Source organism: Chiloscyllium plagiosum, unplaced genomic scaffold, assembly GCF_037043375.1.
Source record: "Chiloscyllium plagiosum isolate Xiang-an unplaced genomic scaffold, Cpla_swu_hap1 HiC_scaffold_9, whole genome shotgun sequence".
NCBI lineage: Eukaryota > Metazoa > Chordata > Chondrichthyes > Orectolobiformes > Hemiscylliidae > Chiloscyllium > Chiloscyllium plagiosum.
In genome coordinates, this window is record NW_028270147.1 from 113,885,158 (window position 1) to 113,905,529 (window position 20,372).

The window sequence follows — 20,372 nt, forward strand, 5'->3', positions numbered from 1 at the left end:
GAGAAAGAGACAAGGAGAGGACAAAGAGACAGGATGGGTGTGAGACCAAGCATGAAGAGAATCGAGAGAGAGGGTAGGGTTGAGTGTGAGCGTGAGAGGGACACATGAGTATGGGTAGATACAGAATGACAGAGAGGTAGGGAGAGAGACTGTAGACTGGGAGGTAGAGAGGGAAGGAGCGAGAAAGAGGGAGGAATAGAGAGGGACAGATAAGAATCGGAGGCTTTTAGTTGAAGTGACAGAAACAGTGAGAGACAGAGAAACAGAGATTATGAGATGGAGTGAGAAAGCATCAGTGAGTTGGAGAGAGTGGCTATGAGACAGAGTGAGACAGAGTGAGAGAGAGAGAGAGAGAGAGAGAGAAAACATGAGAGAGATTAATAGTGGGAGAGAGAGAGGTAGAGAGAAAGACGTGGCAGATGTGAGACAGAGAGAGAGGGACAGGTCTCTGGTCACCACATTCTGGGAAGGATGTGATTGTACTTGAGAGGGTACAGGGGAGATTTCCCAGGATGCTGCCTGCGATGGAGGGTCAGTTATGAGGAAAGATTGGAAAGGTTGGGATTGTTTTCCTTGGAGCATTGAAGGCCGAGAGGGAACCTGATAGAGGGGTATAAGATTATTTGAGGCAGTGATAGGGTGGGTAGGAAGTCACTTTTTACATGAGTAAAGGACTCAATAACCAGGAACAGAGACTGAAGGTAACACAGACATAGAAACATAGAAACTGCAGCAGGAGAAGGCCATTCGGCCCTTTGAACCTGTTCTGTCATTCAGTATGATCATGGCTGATCCTCCATTTCAAAGCCATATTCCTGCTTTCTTCCCATTCCCTTCATGCTGTTAAAATGCAAAACAATTATCTCTGTCTTTTTCTTGAATATATTCAATTCCGTGTCCTCCACAGCCTTCTGTGGTAGAGAATTCCACAGGTTGACCATTCTCTGAGTGAAGAAATGTTTCCTCATGTCAGCCCTAAATGGTCCACCCTGTATCCCCCTGAAAGAGTGAACCCTGGTGCCAGACTCTCAAACCAGGGGAAACCTCCTCCCTGTCCAGCCCTGTTAGAATTTTATACATTTCAATCAGATCCCCTCTCATCTTTCTGAGCTCGAGTGAGTCCAGGCCCAGTCGAGTTGGAGAGTGAGAGGAGATTTGAGGAGGAATATTTTCACCCAGAGGGTGGTGAGAGTCTGGAACTCACTGCCTGAAAGGCTGGTTGAGTTACAAACTCTCATGACATTGGAGCAGTATTTAGATATTTTTGTCGACCAATACAAACACAATGGGCCAAATGGCTCATTCAGTGTTGTTCACATCAATGATTCGCTGTGACAGAGAGAGAGAGAGAGAGAGAGAGAAGAGGAAGTGTGAGGGGCTGATGTGGCTCTCTCTGCCTGATGCCATTTACATACTGAGGAACACCCAGTCAGACTCTCACAGACTGCAGCTTTATAAAGCCGAGCCCAGTGAAGGGAGAGTTTATCAGGAACCAGGCACAGGGACAGGAGCACACACCATGATTTCACACATCCAGCTGATCTGGCCCCTGGCATTCTGTGTCGCAGGTACAAATCTCTCTCCTTCCACCTTGAATCTTTAGCTGCTCTCCATTTCACTCCAATTCCACTGACTTGTGATTGAAGGGAAAATACTGAAACCAGAGGAATGCTCAGTGTCTCCAACAATCTCTCATTTGACCGGCTCTTTCTGTGACAGTTCTGACTTCACTGTGTTTCTCTCTAACCCCTCAGGTATCAGTGGGGACATCATCATGACTCAGTCACCCCCGGTGCTGTCAGTGAGACTGGGCCAGACTGCAACCATCACCTGTAAATCCAGTCAGATTGCCAGTAGTAATGTTGAATGGTTCCAGCAGCAAGAAGGACAGAAACCCTCTCTCCTGATCTACAATGCAGCAACACGATTCACAGGAGTCTCCAACAGATTCACCGGGACAGAAGTGTCCAGCACACACTTCACCCTGACAATCAGCAACGTTCAGAATGAGGATGTCGCTGATTATTACTGTCAGCAAAGTTACAGCTCCCCTTGACACAGTGATACACAGCTGTACAAAAACCTCAATACACACAGTCCCACCGCCTGTACTGACACATCCCACAATTTTATATAATATTAAATAGAGAACATGCATCCACCTCCTGCATTAACACGTCCACAGTTATTGATAAATGAAACTGAACAAATTACCCCATGTTGGGATTGTCACTGTCCTTTACACACTCCAGTCCCTGTGGTGTCCACCGCTCACTGAAGGCCTCAAGTTTCCCTCTTACACTCCATGGCCACATGGGAAGAGCAGCTGCAAGATTTAACAATGAAAAGTAAAGTTCACAAACCGCCCAAGCCCAGCTGGACATAATCCAGACAGAGAAAAAGGGAAAGAGTGAGAAAGAGAGGGAGAGGGGGAGAGAGAGAGATTACAGAGAGAGAGGGAAAGAGAAACAGAATGAGAAAAACAGAAAGACATGAATGACAAAGAGAATAAGAGAGTAAGTGAGAGACAGAGAGAGACAGGGATAGGGTGAGAGTGACAGAGGGAAGGAGAGAGCAGAGGTTTTTGTACACCCTCTGCACTGGAAGCTCTCACTGTGGCTTATGTTCGGTAAAGGAACCAAGCTCAGACTGAGTAAGTAAACCCTTTCAATACAAAACTTGCTAAAACACAAATGCTGAATTGTTGAAGGTGTTAGTGAGAAGCTGCAGTGAATGAAATGGTTGATTGAGGAGCACTGTGTCTAACAGGGTGTCCAGCTGTATTTCTTTAGTCCTATTGCCCCGCTTAAGCAGCAAGATATAAGTCAGTCAGTTTTACTCACCGTTTGGAGGAGCTCTGTCCATTTGCAGCCGTGGTCCCATTCCTGCAGCATGGAGTGAAATCAGTGAGTAACCTCCTGCCAGTCTCAGTGTGACGGACACAGGCAGAGTTTGATGTGAGCTCTGGCTCCCTGTCCCAGTCTCTGATCTCACTGACCTCAGCAGCAGCAGCAGCAGCAGCAGCAGCAGCAGCACAGTGAGACACCGAGCTCCCACCTCCCCCAGCTTTAACTCTGCTCAATCACACAATCACAGAATTGTTACAGTGCACAAGGAGGCCATTCTGCCCATCCTGTCTGTACTGGCTCTCTGAATGAGCAATTCAGTGAGTGCCATTCTCCTGCCTTCTCCCTGTCACCCTGCACATTGTTCCTTTTCAAATAACAGTCTCATTCCCTTCGGAATGTTTCAATTGAAGCTGCCTCCACCACACTCTCAGGCAGTGCATTCCACACCTTAACCACTCGCTGGCTGAGAATGTTTTTCCTCATCTCACTTTTGATTTTCTCACTAATTACTTTCAATCTGTGCCCTCTCCTTCTCAATCCTTTCATGAGTGAGAACATTTTTTTCCCTATTTACTCTGTCCGGACACCTCCTGATTTTGAATTCCTCAAACAAATTTCCTCTCAGCCTTCACTTCTCCAAGGAAGACAGTCCAAACTTCTCCAAAATTTGTTCATAACTGACATTCCTCATCCCTGAACCTTCTATGGGAATTTTTTTTTACCCCATCTGCAAAATATTCACATCCTTCATGAACTATTCCCCTTATCTATTCCCGTAGTCCCATTTGCTTGCATTTAGCTAATTTCCCCCACACCATTCCTGTCCATGTACCTGTTCAAATGCCTTTTAAATGTTGTTATCATACTCACCTCTACAACTTCCTCTGGCAGCTCATTCAATACACGCACCACCCTCTATGTGAACGAGATGCACCTCAGGTCCCTTTTGAATCTTTCCCCTCTTGCTTTAAACCTCTGCTGTTTACTTTTGGACTCCCTTACTCTGGGGAATAAACCTGAGCTAGTCATCTTATCTATGCCCATTATGATTTTATTAACCTCTAAAATGTCACCCAGCAGTCTCTGACCTTCCAAGGGAAATAGCCCAGGCCTAACCAGCCTCTCCTTATAATTCAAACCCTTCAGTCTCGGTGACATCGTTGTCATCCTTTTTACACCCTTTCCAATTTAATGACATCCTTCCAATAGCAGGGTGACTGGGAATGGGCCTGATCAATACCTTGGAGAATCGTAACAACTCCCACACGTAATGCTCTGACCGATAGAAGCAATTGTACCAAATGCTTTCTTCACCACCCTGTCTCCATGTGACACCAGTTTCAATCCTCTATGTGCCTCCACCCCTTGGTCTCCCTGTTTGACAACACTCCCCATGGCCCCGCAATTAACTGTGTTAGCCCTGGCCTGGTTTTTGTACCAAAATGTAACACCTCCCTATTATCTCAATGTGTAATGTAAATGTAGTCTCAAATAGCCTTCTTCTCTGTCCATGAAACCAACAACGTTAGTGTCATCTGCAAACTCACAACCATGCCCCCTATATTCTCATTCAATTTGTTTCTATAAATGATGAACAATGATGAACCCAGAACCAATCCTTTTGCCACATCACTGGTCACAGGCTTCCAGTCTGAACAATAACCTTCTACCACCATTCTCTGTCTCCAACCATTAAGCCAATTTTATATCAGTTAGCTTGCCCTCCCTGGATCCAACTTGATCTAACTTACTAACCAGTTGTCCATGCAGTACCTTGTCAAAGGTCTTGCTAAAGTCCATGTAGACAATATCTACCACTCTGCTCTCAGCTATCTTCTTGGTCATGTCTTCAAAAAACTCAATCAAATTTGAGAGACATGATTTCCCACTTACAAAGCCTTGTGGACTATCCTTAATCAATCCTGTCTTTCCAATGCATTTAGATCCTATCTCTCAAAATCCCCTCCAACAACTTACTCCCCACTGATATCAGACACACCGCTCTATTCTTCCCAGGGTATTCCTTGCAGACCTTCTTAACTAACAGCACAACATTAGCCATGCTCCAGTCTTCCAGCATATCACCCGTGGCTGTTGATGATACAAACATCTCACCAAGGGGTGTCAAAGTCTCTTCCCAAGCTTCCCACAAAGTACTGGGATGGAGCTGATCAGGTCCTGGGGATTTATCTATCTTTATGAGTTTAAAGAATAGATTACTGCACCTCTTCTTCTGTAATATGGACTCTTCCCAAGACATCAACATTTATTTCCCAAATTTCCTTCACTTCCATGTCCTTCTCAACTGTAAATACTGCGGCAAAATATTAGATTAGTAACTCGTTCATATTCAGTTTCAAAATAAAATATGAAAAATTCTAAGAGTGAGACATTTGGAGGTGATCCATAGGATATGATCCATGGTCATGACTTTACTCTGGATTGTCCTTTGTCCTTTTCCACGGTCACCCTGAACCTTGTGGTACAATGATCACACTTACCTAAATGTCCTCTCACTGACATTTGATCTACTTGGGCCTCCTCATTCCCAAGATCCAGGTCTGGCAGAGCTTCCTTTCTGATTGGAATGGGAACACACGGCTGGAGAAAATTCACCTGAGCATTTTCTCTCTGGCCCCTCTCTGCCCTTCACACTGCTCCGATTTCATTCTATATTCTGATAATTAAAGTCACCCAAATGTGTGCTGTGAATTTCTTACAGATTTGTTCCTCTACATCCTTCCCTCTAGTTGGAGACCGACAGACTGCACTGAACAATCTGATTGCACCTTTTTGTTCCTTATCTCAAACCAAATCGATCTATCCTTGACCCCTCTGGGACATCCTCTTTCTCTAGCTCTGCACTGATCTCCTTAACCAATCCCACACCTCCCATCTTCCTCCTCTTTTCCTATCTTTAGTGAACACCTTGTATCCAGGAATATTTAACACCCAGTCCTGTAAGAGCAACAACACCAGATTTTCACTTGGTAATATGCGTCTGTAACTCCCCAATCTTACTCCCCATACTCCACGCAGGCCCATACATGCACACAGTCAGTTGGATTTAGAAATTATTACTCTCTCCCTCACTGTGACCCGGCCAAATAAGTTACTATTCCTTACTTTGGAGTATCTATCTCTTCCATGATTCTGTTTTCCTTGGTGTTCTTCCCTGATATTTCCTATTGGTTCCCACAGTCCACTTCCATGTTCATTTAAACTCTCTCCAACAGCACCAGCAAATCACCCCACAAGGAGCTCAGTTCTGTTCAGGAGCAACCCATCTGGTCTATAGAGGTCACATCTCCCACAAAGTCATTCCCAATGTCCCAAGAATCTCAAGCGCTCCCTCCTGGATCACCTTTCCAGCCTCAGATACACCCTGTTTTATTCTCCTGTTCCTATCCTCACTTGCATTGGTCACTGGGAGTAATCCAGAGATTCACAATTTTGAGCTCCTGTTGCTAATTGCCTCCAGAGCTCCCTAAATTCTGACTGCAGGACCACATCCCTTTTCTCACTCTGTCACTGGACCACAACTGCTGCCTGTTCCCCCTTTCCCCTCAGCGTGCTCTGCAGCCGCTCAGTGACATCCTTGACCCTGATACCAGGGAGACAACATACAATCCTGGATTCCCATCTGCAGCTGCAGAAACAACTATCGATTGCCCTCACTCTCAAATCTCCTCTCAATATCACTCTTCCAGTCTTCCTTGTGCCCCCCTGGACAGCTGAGGCCCCCGTGGTGCCGTGGACCTGGCTCTGGCTGCACTCCCCAGATGAACCATCATTCTCATCAGGATTCCAAACTGAATCCTGGTTGGACAGTGGGATGCATTCAGAGGATTCCTGTACTAGCTGTCTGGTCCTTTTGGACTGTCTGCTGTTCCCCCATTCCCTCTCTCCCTGTATATTCTGAAGCTGCAGAGTGACCACATCTAGAAACGTGCTCTCCACGGAGCTCTCAGCCTCACGGACACTCCACACTGACACCAGCTGCTGCTCAATCTCCGGAAACCTGGAGCTCCAATTGCTGTCACTGACCACACTGCCTACACTCATGGTATTCCAGGATCTGGGAAGCATCCTGAAGTTCCCACATGGAACAGGGTGCACACTCTCACCACTCCCTGGTTATCCCTTGATAAAGTTCTGATGACAAACAGCTCCAGCTGTGCTCAAATCCAGGCCTTTCAGTGTTTTGCAGAGTCTGTTCAAAAGACAATATGATAACAGAACAGAATTAGGCCATTCGCCCCATCAAGTCTGCTGTGCCGTTTGGTCATGGCTGATGTGTTTCTCATGACCATTCTCCTGCCTTCTTCCCATTATGTTTGATCGCCTTCCCAATCAGGAATCTATCAATGTCCGTCCGAAACACACTCAATGCCTTCATCTCCACAGCATGAGTTCCACAGATTAACCACCCTCTGGCAGAAGAAATTCCTCCTCATCTCAGTCCTAATGGATTATCCCTAAATTCTGTGGCTGTGCCCTCTGGTCCATGTTTCTCTTACTGGTGGAAACATCTCATCCCCACCCACTCTATCCAGGCCTCTCAGTATTCTGTAAGGTTCAATGTGATCTCCGCATGTCCTTAAGAACTCTATCAAGTACACATCAACAGTCCTCAATCTCTCCTCGACAGACCAGGCTGTCACCACCAGGGTCATTCTCATAACCTCCTCTGGATCTCCCCCAATGCAGGCACATCCCTCCTTAGATACAGGTCCCAAAACTGTTCACAATATTCCAAATGCAGTCTGGCCAGAGTCTCATACAGCCTCAGCAGTACACACCTGCTCTTGTATTCTAACTCAGTTGAAATGAATGATAATATTGCATTTGTCTTCCTAATTGCCAACTGAACCTACATATTAACCTTAAGTGAAATCTGAAAGAGGACTCCTAAGTCCCTTTGGGTTTCAGAATTCCAAATTTCCCCTTTTAAAAAACAGTTTGAGCCTCTATTCTTCCAACCTAAGGGCATAACCTCATACTTTCCCACTTTGTATTCCATCAGCCACTTTTTTTCCCCACTCTCTGAGCCTTTCCAAGTCCTTCTGCAGTCTCTCTGCTTCCTCAACTCCCTCTGTTCCTCCCCTCATCTTTGTGTCATCAGCAAATTTAGCAACAATGTCCTCAGTTCCTTTACCCAGATCGTTAATATATAATTAATTGTTACATGAATAGCTGAGGTCCCAACACTGCCCCCTGCTGAACTGCACAAGGCACCAGCTGCCATCCTGCAAAAGATCCATTTATTTCCATTCTCTGTCCATTTCAGTACCGGGCCCCAGTGGGCTCTTATGTTATTTAGCAGCCTCCTGTGTGGCAACTTGTCAAAGGCCTTTTGGAAACCCAAATAGATCATGTCCATTGGCTCTCCTTTGCTAACTTGCTCATTGACTCCGATTATTACATCGAATTCCAGCTTCTCCCTCTCGAACTGCAGGGTGAATTCTAACGCATTATGGTCACTACTCCCTCAGGGTTCACTCACCTTCAGCTCCCCAATCAGGGCTGCCTCATTACACATCACCGGATCCGGAATTACCTGTTTCCTAGTGGCTCTACCCCAAACGGTTCCAAAAAAAAAGCCTCTCGCAGACATTCCATGAATTCCTTTCCTTGAGATCCATTCCCAAGCTGACTTTCCCAGTCCACCTGCATATTGCAGTCCCCATGATTATTGTAATAATCCCTTTCTTATATGCCTTTTCTATCTCCTGATTTATTTTCTGCCCCACATCCCGACTACTGAGAGGAGACTTGTACATAAGTCCCATCAAGCCCTTTGCTATTTTGTGGGTCTTTAAGTTGACCCACACAGATTCTATGCTTTCCAACTCCATATTTCCTCTTGCTGTCGATGTAATTTCAGTTCTTCCTGACAGGATAAACCTGCTCCTCCCTCACCCCACCCCCACCCCCTTCAGATGTACCTATCATTAGAAACATAGAAAATGGCTGCAGGAATCGGCCACTCAGCCCTTTGAGTCTGCACCACCGTTCAATATGATCATGGCTGATTACCCAATCTCATTATCCTATTCCCACTCCACCCCCATATCCCTTGATTCCACAGGTTCATAACATCGGAATAACTTAATCCTTAATCTTCGACAGTGACCCCTAGTTTTGGACTTTCCTAATATCAAGAACATTCTTCCAGCAAGTCAATTCCCATCAGGATTTTATATGTTTCTGTGAGATTCCTCTCATTCTTCTAAATCCCAGTGAGTACAAGCCCAGTTGATCCAGTCTTTCCTCATATGTCAGTCCTGCCGTCCCGGGAATCAGTCTGGAGAACCTTCGCTGGACTCCCTCAATAGTAAGAATGTCCTTCTTCAGACGAGGAGACCAAACCTGCACATAATACTCAAGGTGAGGCCTCACCAAGGCCCAGTATAATTCTGCAAGACATCCTTACTCCAATACACAAATCCTCTCACTGTGAAGGCCAGCATGCCATTAGCTTTCCTCACTGCCTGCTGCACCTGCATGCCCCCTTTCAGTTACTGTTCCACCATGACAACTAGCTCTCATTGCACCTCACCTTTTCCTAAACCTTCACCATTTATTAATAATCTGACTTCCTATTTTACCACCAAAGTGGATAATCTCACATTTACCCAAATTATATTGCATTTACCAAGTATTTGTCCACTCAGCCAGCCTGTCCAAGTCACTCTGCAGCCTCTTAGCATCCTCCTCACAGCACACATTGTCACCCAGCTGAGTGTCATCTGCAAATTTGGAGGGATTGCATTCAATTCCTTTGTCCATATATTTTATGTATATTATGAACAGCTGGGGTCCCAGCACTGAACCCTGTGGTATCCCACTCATCACTGCCACTTTGAGAAGGACCCATGTATTTCAACTCTCTGTTTTCTGTCCACCAATGAGGTCTCTCTTAATGTCAATACATTACCTCTGATATCATGAGGTTTAATTTAACTCACTTTTGACCTTGTCAAAAGCCTTTTGAAAGTCCAGTCACACAACATCCACTGGGTCCTGAGGGAGGGTCACTCAATTTGAAACGCTAACTTCAATTGCTGTCCACAGATGCTGCCAGACCTGCTGAACCTTTTCATCAATTTTTGTTGTCCACTGATTCAGCCTTGTCCACTCTCTACTGATCACATCCTCAAAAACTTCCAGAAGATGTGTCAGGCCTGATTTCCCTTTCGTAAATCCATGCTGACTTGGTCCGATCCTGTCACTGCTTTCCAAATGCTCGTTTACTGTATCTTTAATAACTGACTCCAGTGTTTTCCTCATGTATAATTCCTCATTTTCACTCTCCCTCATTTTATTAAAAAGTGGGGTTACACTAGATACTGTCCAGTACATTGGAACTCTGTCAGAGTCGACAGAATGTTGGAAAATGATCAACAATGTGTCCACTATTTCTACACCCACTTTCTTAAATACTCTCATGAGTTGCTGGCCCCTGGGGCCTTATAAGTTTTGATACCATCAGTCTTCCCAAGACCATTTCCTGACCAACAAGGATTACCTTCAGTTCTTGCTTCACACTTGACCGTCTATCCCCCTGCATTTCCTTTCAATAGGATGTGCATCCCTGGATATTTAGTTCCCAGCCCTGATCCCCTTGCAGCCACGTCCCTGCGCTACAGGCTCATTTACCTTGTTTCATATACTCGATGCATCGAAGTACAACACCCTCAGTCATGCACTGACTGTCTCCTTCTCATAGTTATCTCCTTTAGAAATCACAGAATCCCTACAGTGTGGAAGCAGGCCATTCAGCCCAGACTGACCCTCCAAAAACATCCCACCCACCCTACAATTGCCATGGATAATGCTCCTAACCTACACATATTTCTGGCAATGGGAGGAAACCCAAGTAGACACCGGGATAATGTGTAAACCCCACACAGACAGTCAGTTGGAATTGAATCTGTGTCTCTGGAGCTGTGAGACAGCAGTGCTAACCACTGACCCACCATTCCACCCTGCAGGGCTTCAATTTTGATTCTTGATTCTTTCCATACTCTCTATCCTATTACTTGGTCTGGATGCTTTAATAAAGTGTCCTGTCCCCCTACCTTCTTTAATTCGTTTAAATTCCTCAGAAACTTGATTTACCTTGGTTTGTGTGGTATCACTTTGTCTACATTATTCCGAATGTTTCATGCGTTAAGATACAAAGCCTTTAAGATTGTTCTATATTGAGCTTCCCTGCACTTTTAAGTTTCCTCAGTACAATATGACATTCACAATACTCTGTCCCTTTCCTTTTATTTTCTGGTAACAATCAATTCCATCACTAACCAGTATTCCTCCCTTCTCCTTTAACTTTTATTTCCTCATTTTCCATCCAACTGTTCTAGTTACTTTCTCTTTGAATCGTATTCAGGCTGATACTTATTCCTGAACAAACATCACTCAAAAATATTCCTTGGTTCATTGTTGCTTGTGGTATCTTGCTGTGTACAATCTGGCTTGTACATTTCCTACATTATAACAGTGACCACATTTCAAACAAGTCCCACACTGTCTGCAAATGTCTTTGGGACAGCATGGATCTTTCTTTTCTTTGGATGAACTGGGAGTCTTTCAGATGTGAACGATGCCATTCCAATATTGCACAGTCCTCCTCCTGAACTAGTTTCTGCTTTGTCCCTCTCTTTTGTAAAATCAGACCGAAAGTTTTCATGAGGAACCATTGCTCCATCTTCCACCACCGCACACAAGTTCCCTTCCTGCTCTCGAATGGGCCTCATACATTCCTTCATTCACCTGTTCTTTCTGTGATTATAAAACATCACTGGGATTTCTCGGACTTCATTTGGACACATTTCATCCTGTCAGCTCTTTGCTTTCCTCAGGTCCTGGTAAATTTCACCCCTGCATTTTGTCTTTCAGCCACTTTTACCCAATCCCTGCCTAGTTCAGTAAAATGGTTTGTTCCCAAATGAAAACTTTTACACTTGCTCCATGGTTCTCCATTTCCATCCCTCCTCTCAATCTCACTGAGTTCTGATCATTGTCATGAAAATGCTCCCCCATTGATAGCCCTTCCAGCTGCCCACATTCATTCCCTAAACAATGATCCAAAACTGTCCCTTCTCTTTCACCAGCACCTTCTCAGGGGCAATTAGGGATGGGCAATAAATGCTCGCCCTGTCAGTGACACTCACATCCCAAGAAACAATTTTAAAAGGCCCTGTCCTTTTATGGGGTTTGTTCGGTATTGAATGCAAATGTTCAAATGGATTGTTTTGCCAGTGAATGTTCAGAGTTGAAATCCCTTTGAATGGCAGGGATTAAAATTGTTTGTCTTGTCTTTCAGGCCGTGAGAACTCTCAGCCGAAGCTGACCCTGCTGCCCCCCTCCCAAGAGCAGGTCAATGCCAAGGGCACTGCCACCCTGGTGTGCCTTGCCAATCACTTCTATCCCGATGAGCTGGAGGTGCAGTGGAAGAAGGACGGTGCAGTCATTTCAGACGGGGTTCAGACCAGCAACTACCTGCGAGCTTCAGACAGCACCTACAGTGTCAGCAGCCTGCTGACCCTCTCTGGGTCTGACTGGGAGTCCAACGCTCGCTTCTCCTGTGCCCTTACCCATGTGACCCTCCCCTCTCCCCTCAGCAAGAGCATCAGGAGATCAGAGTGTGTGTAGAGTGTTGGAGACAGTCCACAGAGGAGACACAACTTTAAATAGAACAGGGCTGAGCTGGCAGGACAAAGGTCATTGTCAGCACTGAATTTCAACTCTCTTCCTTCTTGGGATTGGCTCGGTGACATTTCTGAGGTTCAGGGGTTAAGGCAGGTCATTGGGATCAAAAGGAAGCTTTACTCTGTATCAAACCCCGTGCTGACCCTGTTCTGGGAGCGTTTTATGGGGACAGTGATGACTTGTGATGCCAAGTAAAACCTCTCGAAGATACTGAAAACTGTCAGCTGTACAAAACAATGTGAACCTCTGAAATTGCTGCCTCAGTAAACCAGATCTCCTTCCTGCTCAGCCGCCAGTTCGAATTTAAGCTTCTGTCACTACTTAAAGGGACAGGATTCTCAGGTTATTGAGAAAATCTCCACCAGTGTTTTCCTCAAGCTCCATTGTGGCTGTGATTTTGAGCAGCTTCCTCTGTCTGGGCTGTTAATTGCAGTCTTTTTTTCTGTCAATGTAAATCTGGAAAAAAGAATAAAGATCAAGAAGATTCAGTCTCTGTCTCGTGTGTGCTTTGGAAATGGCCAGAGCTACTGGGAACCCTGCATTGATGAATATGATCAGCAGCATCTTGTTACTCAGAATAACAATTTCACAGGTTTTGGGAAATAAATATTCCTTAAATTAGACTTGGGTTTTCTTCACTCTTAAAGTGCGATGGAATGGTCCCGTGTGTCCCTTGGATTCAGTCCCAGATTCCACCGTGGCTCTTTCATTCAAACACAGCATTAGCACACTGACACCACATTCAGAGGACAATCCTGAGATGGGGCACGTTTGGTTCTTGATTCCAGTGTGAGGAAATGGGGGCTGGGTGTGAAATGTCCAGTCTGAAGCTGGTGGGGGTACTTTATAATGAAGAATAGAAACTGATGTCAGAATAAAGGCAGGTGTTGATGGGAGTGAGGAATATCTCAGTGATCTGTCTCCAGAATCCACACACTACACACATCCTTCTGTCAGACCCTGAAGGCAGAGAAACTGCTCCTTGACACCCTATATTTCTCTATCTTTCCCAGAAAAGGTGAAGTATTCTCTGCCTCAGTGATTCCCTGGGACAAGACATTTTAAAAAGCGCTGTGGGAAGGGAACTGTTGCCTCTCATTGACAAAGCCTCTCATTGGAAGGATGTGGAGCTGGCTCTGTGAAATGTTCGGACACAGAGGATGACACCAGAAGCAATTCAATGTGGTCACTCTCTCCTTTGCAATTGCTAAACTGGTAACAATTACTTTTTGCTCACAATTTGCTCTCTCGAATTTGATCCACTTGCCTTTCTTACTTTGCTTTTTTTGACTTCAGTCTGTGGGTAGTTCCATCAAAACCCAATCTCCTCACACTCATCCTGGTCCCTGAAGAGATTAGAGACAAACTGCAAATGCTGGAATCCAAGGTTGACAAGCAGGAGGCTGGGAGAACATAGCAAGACTGGCAGCATCAGGAAGAAGAGAAGTCGATGTTTTGGGTGTAAACATTCTTCTGGAAGTGGGGTGGGTGGGTGTTGGGGGAGCTGCAGATAAAGGGAGTGGTGGGGGCAGGGTGGTTAGGTGGGGATAGGTGGAGACAGGTCGAGAGTGGGACATGGTTAGTCGAAGGGAGGGATAATTCTGGATTTATCTCTCCCATCGACCAATCAGGTCATACTCTCTATCTTTCTCAAACTATCCCCACCTCACCATCTCGCTCCCACCCACCCCTTGAAATGCAACTCCCCTCACACCTACCCTCCCCCTTCCTGAAGAAGGGTTACACCTGAAATGTCGACCCCTGAAGAGATTAGACGAGGTTATTTCATTGAATCAAATCATCGAGCCCATCAATCCTGAGAACAGATTCCAATATTGAAGTCCCATTTTCTGGTTGCACATGTAAAGTCTCTTTCAAGCTGAAAGAAGGAAGCTCTCGACTGAGAAATGAGTGAGCTTAACCCAGATCCTGAACAACAGCACTTCAGAATGGAGTGATCTAAATCAGAAGCAATATAAATACAGGGCAGCTTATATACTGCAGCTCGCACTGAGTGCAGCCAGCACAGAGGGGAATGCTGGGAGGTTTGGTCAGTGTGGGAGTTTGGTGAACTCAGGGAAGGAGTCCACCTTTGTTTTTCCAAAGTGATTTGGGACTGTCACTTCAGCTGCTGGGAGCCTGCACATGCACTTGGTTTGAATGAAACAAAATGGTAAAGAAGAAAATAGGAATCTGGAAATTGTTTCGTATGAGGGATTGTGTAAATAGACTGCTTCAGGACATGTCCATTAGGGAAGGTTAATAAATGGAAAGTACTGAAACTTCAAAACAGAGACTGAAGACAATTACTGGACCAATGAAGGAATGGATATTTTTCAGTTGTAAGTGAGATCAACATTTCTTTATTGCATTGAAATGATTCAGGGTAAATACATCTGCAGTGAATGTAAAAAACTACAGGAACTCCCACTCAGGGAGTTTGGAATGAAGGCTGAATTGAAAAAGCAGTGATATATCAGGGAGTGCCGGAGATACCTGGAGACTTAGTTCCAGAAGGAAGTTATAGGCCTCAGGACTGCACTGTTCAATTCCATGTGTAGTAAGGGGCAGGAGGGTACGACACACGAGGGAGGCAGATAGGGAGTTGGAGAATACAGTGGGACAGGAAAACCCCTCACTCTTCCAAACCCCAGTGAGAACAAGGCCAGTCTTTTCAATCCTTCCTCATCACACAGCCCACTCATTCCAGGGATCAATCGGGTAAAACTCCTCTGAAACACTTCTAATGCATTTATATTCTTCCTTCAATAAGGAGACCAAAACTACACACAATACGGTATTTGAGATGTGATCACATCAATGTCCAGGAATAACTGAGACATCACAGTCTCACTTTCTGGTCCCGAATCACGCCTACTCTTAATTTTCCCAGCGTTTTTACTGTCCATCTTTAATTGTCCTGGACAAGATGGTGCTCAGCTGCCTTCTTCAACCGCTGCAATCTGTGTGCTGGAGGTAGACTCATAATGTCCTTAGGAAGGGAATTCCAGGATTCTGACCCAGTGACGATGTTTCCAAGTCAAACTGGTGAATGGCTTGGAGAGGAACTTGCTGGGGTGATGCAGCCCTTGTCCTTCTTGATTCAAGTAATCATGGGTTTAGAAGGTGTTGTCTCAGGACCTTTGGTGAATTTCTGCAATGCATCTTGTAGATAGTGCACACAAATGTTACTGAATGTTGGTGTGGAGGGAATGGATATGTGTGGAAGTGGTGCCAAACAAGCGGGCTAAAATTTGATAAACAAAATTTAAATAAAATAATATAAGACAACCTAAAATGAAATAAAATAAAATGTTGCTGCTTTTTTGATAAAACATCACTGAATCCCAAATATTAACTCCTCCCTTTTACATGATAATGAGGAAAGAACTCTTGTTGGTGCAGTTTTTTTAAAATCATCTCAGAATATTCAAAGCTGTGAGCACAGAGCAGTCACGTTCATGTACAAGATGGTGAGGTCCCGCAGACAGGAAACAAATGACGAGACATATCTGTTTTGTCGATACTCGTTGAATAGCGAGCAGGATACCCGAGGGAATCTCTTCAGAATGGGATCTTGTCGAACCCCCTGAGGTGGGGGTGGTCGGGGTGTGGTGGTGGTGGAGCGTCAAATGGTGGAGCCAGACACTGTGCAACATTCAGCAGTGCACCTCGGTCTCAGCCTGGATTCTGTGCTCTCATTTCTGAGGTGGCTTTCAATCCGATGACCATTTTGACGATGAGGCAGGAGCATTGCCCATGGAGCCACGGTCAGTAACAATGTAAACTATGTGACTCTGAAAGCCTGAGTCTGCATCTCAGCTCATTCATCAAATCTGTTTCTGCCCCTCTGCAGGCTGACCAGGCTGCCGGTGCCTTTCCAACACTCCCATATTTCCTCTTGTGTCACAGCTCATTCTCCTGAGGGATAGTTGTGCTTGGAGTCGGCGGCACGGTGGCACAGTGGTTAGCACTGCTGCCTCACAGCGCCAGAGACCCGGGTTCAATTCCCGCCTCAGGCGACTGACTGTGTGGAGTTTGCACATTCTCTGGGTGGGTTTCCTCCCGCAGTCCAGGTCAGGTGAATTGGCCGTGCTAAAATTGTCCGTAGTGTTCGGTAAGGGGTAAATGTAGGGTGGTTTGCGCTTCGGCGAGTCGGTGTGGACTTGTTGGGCCTGTTTCCACACTGTAAAGTAATCGAATCTTCTAGGAAAAAAAGTGTGGGGCTGGGAAAGCACAGCAGGTCAGGCAGTTGTGCTCAGGCCGAGGGCATGAACCTTGTCCCTCTGTCAGATCCACTTCTAGAAACTCATGGGTCACCACCGCCCTCTGCAGGACAGAGGGGAAGGGCAGCAAGGATGGAGATGGGGACGCGAAGCCTCAAGTGCTGTTCTCTGCAGTTTGTGGGCACACTTTGACAGCTGTTTGTTAGATCTTTGAGTATAATTCATTTTTTGCTGATCCCAGTGATAATCCAAAGGACACTCCACCTTTCAGTCTGACAAACCAGGGTCACCCATGTCATGGCTCTGTTTCTGGCCGAGGCTCCAGTCTTTCAAAGAGATGAATTCAAGCCTCACCAGTTTGATCATTTGAATTGTATGCCATTTATTTTGATTTCTCCTGGGATGGGGTGGGCGTTGACGTGTCGGTTATTTGTTGCCCTTCCCGAATTGTCCTGGAGATGGCGGTGGTGAGCCATGTAATATCTGGGATGCAACTGACAGGTCGTTCCCACTGGAATCGACTGGAATGAATGTGGGTTTATTCATGGCTAATGGAAGGAGTCATTACCCATAATCTTCAGCTGCTGTGCATACTCTATAGTTACTAGAAGGCAGTTGTTTCTCTCTACCCGAACAATACAAAGTCAGAAATCACACAAAAGCAGGTTCTAGCCCAACAGGTTCATTTTAAACCACAAGCTTCCGAAAAGCTGCTCCTTCATCAGGTGTACCCCAGTCCACCATCGACATCCCCACATTACTGAACAGTACAAATAAACTGGGGCTTTGAGAGGATCTAACCGGCTCCATCTGGAGAATCGTGGGGAGAGAGAGAGAAAAAGAGAGAACAGCTTTCGGACCAGGATACTTACCGCATCACGATGAAAATGCCCTGCATGCTATGGTATATCCAAACGGAGTACTTTGATGTGATTTTTGTTTGTCTCCAGATTGTGCTTTTTTTCATTCTATGATACACGTGGACTATGTCAGTATTGGGTATCACAAAACATGTTTGGTATCACAAAGTATGTTTCCTCCATTGAACACTTTCCAACACACTTTCTCCATCTTGCTTTAATAGTTATTGACTCTTGGACATTCCCCCTACTCTCTCACTCCGTCCCGGTCCCAGAGGAACTGATGGCCTGAGTTCATGACCCCGCACTCTGTGAAGGTTGGTGTGAAGTGAGGCCAGTGTGTTTGAGCTTGGGCCCCTGCCTCAGGCCCAGGTGCAGGGGCCTGTTCAACAATCTGCACATTGTCCTTTTTCTCTTTCTGGATGAACTGGATCAAGTTGCAGTAACGAGCTGGCAACAAGGTGTCTTGTCTAAAATGTTCCCAGCATTGGGCACAGAACTGGCTAAGTCACAGGAAACAGAGGGCAGTAATGGAAGGATAGTTTTCAGAAGAGGGTGGAGACTCATGATGTTCCACAGGGTTCAGTGGTGTTCTACATAAATGAATTGGAGGAGGGCATAGCTGGTCTAATTAGTAAGTTTACGGTTGATACAAAGATTGGTAGAGTTGTGGAAAATGAGAAGGTTTGTCACAGGATACTGCATGATATAGATCAGTTGGCTGCTTGGATAGAAAAATGGCAGATGGAGCTTAATCCAGACAAATGTGAGGTGATGCATTTTGAAAGGTGATGTACAGGTGGGAATTATACCACGAATGGCAGAATCCTCTGGAGTATTGATATGCAGAGAGATCTGGGTGTGCATGCTTATGGATCACTGAAGGTGGCAGCACAGGAAGGTAAAGCAGTAAAAAAGGCTTATGGCATGCTTGCCTTCATTGGAAGGGACACTGAGTATAAGGATTGACAAATTATTCTGTAGCTTTATCAAACAATAGTTAGGCCACACTTGGAATATTGCATGCAGTTCCGGTCAGCACACTACCAGAAGGATGTGGATGTTTTGAAGATGGTGCAGAAAATGTTTACCAGGATATTGTCTGGTATGGGGGATTGTAGTTCTGAAGAAAGGTTGGATAGACTGACTTTGTTTTCATTGGAATACAAGAAAATGAGGTGTGTCCTGATAGAAGATTACAGAGTTGTGAACGGCATAGGTAGCATGGAAAATATGAGGCTTTTTTTCAGGGTGTATGCATCACTTACTCAGGGACAGAGGTTCAAGGGGCGGGGGAATTTAAAAGAGATGTGTGAGGTAAGTATTTTATACAAAGGGAGTTGAGTATCTGGAACACACTGCCAGAGGAGGGGGTGGAAGCAGACAGAATAGAATTATTCAATAAATAAATAATGCATGAATAGGAAGGGAATAGAGGGCTATGAATCCTGTAGGTGAAGACAGTTTCTGTGATGAAGGCCAAAATGTGTCAGCACAGGCTTGGAGGGCCGAAGGGCCTGTTCCTGTGCTGTATTGTTCCTTGTTCTTTGGTCCCTGCTGTTGAATTGGATTCTCGGGAGCCAGCTCCGTATGAAGAGCCTGTTCTCATTCTTTTGTTGGAGTTCATGGGGCAGCTGCTGTTTCCTTGCTGCGTCACTGATCAAACCAACAATGAGGAAAGTCTCTTGATATTTTAAATACACTGTCTGCAGGAAAATGTTTGGCCGAGGTTTTAATATTGTTTAATAAGATAATGACGTCAATACACCAGTGTTGTTTACGGCTCAGAACGTTTACCATCATGGTCCAAGATTTAAATGCACCATCTCTCAATCATGATAATACATTTTTCAATGTTTCTCTCCCCTTACGTGTTATGAAGAGGTTTGAAAACGTGGTTTTGATGAGGACAGTGCATCTTCAACACCGTGTGACGGAGTGGGTGTCTGTTTGAATTCTCACTTGTGATAATACAGTTTTAAATGTGTCAATGTTACTTTCCCTACTCTCTGGGGGATGTCGCTGCCACTGTCTCCACCCCACCCTTCACTCTCGGGGTGATACCATTTTTAGCATCCTTTCTGTCTGAGAATGTCATTGTTCTTGTCCCTCCCTCTCTCGGGGACTGGGTGGGTGTTTCACATGCACCTGGTTTGTTAGATCCATTTTTGTGAAATGGGTAATCCCTGTTTTACTCTGGTAACAGTGAGTTAAAGCCCGGCACAGTTTACCCTTCATCTCCATCATATCTCAGGGCCTAAGGTTGGTCAGTAATGTCTGGCACCAGATCAATCCCACCACTTCCCGCAGTTTTCCCTCTTTCCTATCTTTACTGGACACCTTGTATCCAGGAATCCCCAATCCCGGATCTCTGTTAGAGCCACAACATCAGATTTCCACTTGACAATCTGCATCTGTAACCCCCCAATACTGTATTATTAACCCATTTCAGTCTGTATCCCATCAATCAGGGTCCCTAATAGGCAAAGGCTGTATTTAAATAATCTCAGTGACTGTGGAGATCTGGTGAGGTTGGAAACAATCAGCAGGATCAGTCACACCATTTGCATTCTGCACAGGGCTCGGGATTCCAGGGGGCCCATTGTGCTCGGATCTGGGACTGAGGAGCAAGAGCGAGGCCTGCAATCTCTGGTCTCTGTCCCTGATTTGTGGGTCCTCTCTGATGGAGACCAATGTGAAAGCCATAGTCAACATCGCCA

The 20,372-nt window shown here is 45.4% G+C and overlaps 2 gene segments (V, D, J or C); both read left to right on the forward strand.

Moving 5' to 3' along the window:
* Nucleotides 1–20,372, forward strand: part of LOC148149260 (Ig kappa chain V region Mem5-like) — a 524,204-nt gene that overhangs the window by 168,567 nt on the left and 335,265 nt on the right.
* Nucleotides 1,758–13,054, forward strand: LOC122546442 (Ig kappa chain V region Mem5-like). The segment is given in 3 exon segments: nt 1,758–2,055; nt 2,622–2,653; nt 12,181–13,054. Coding segments are annotated over 3 exon segments (642 nt in total).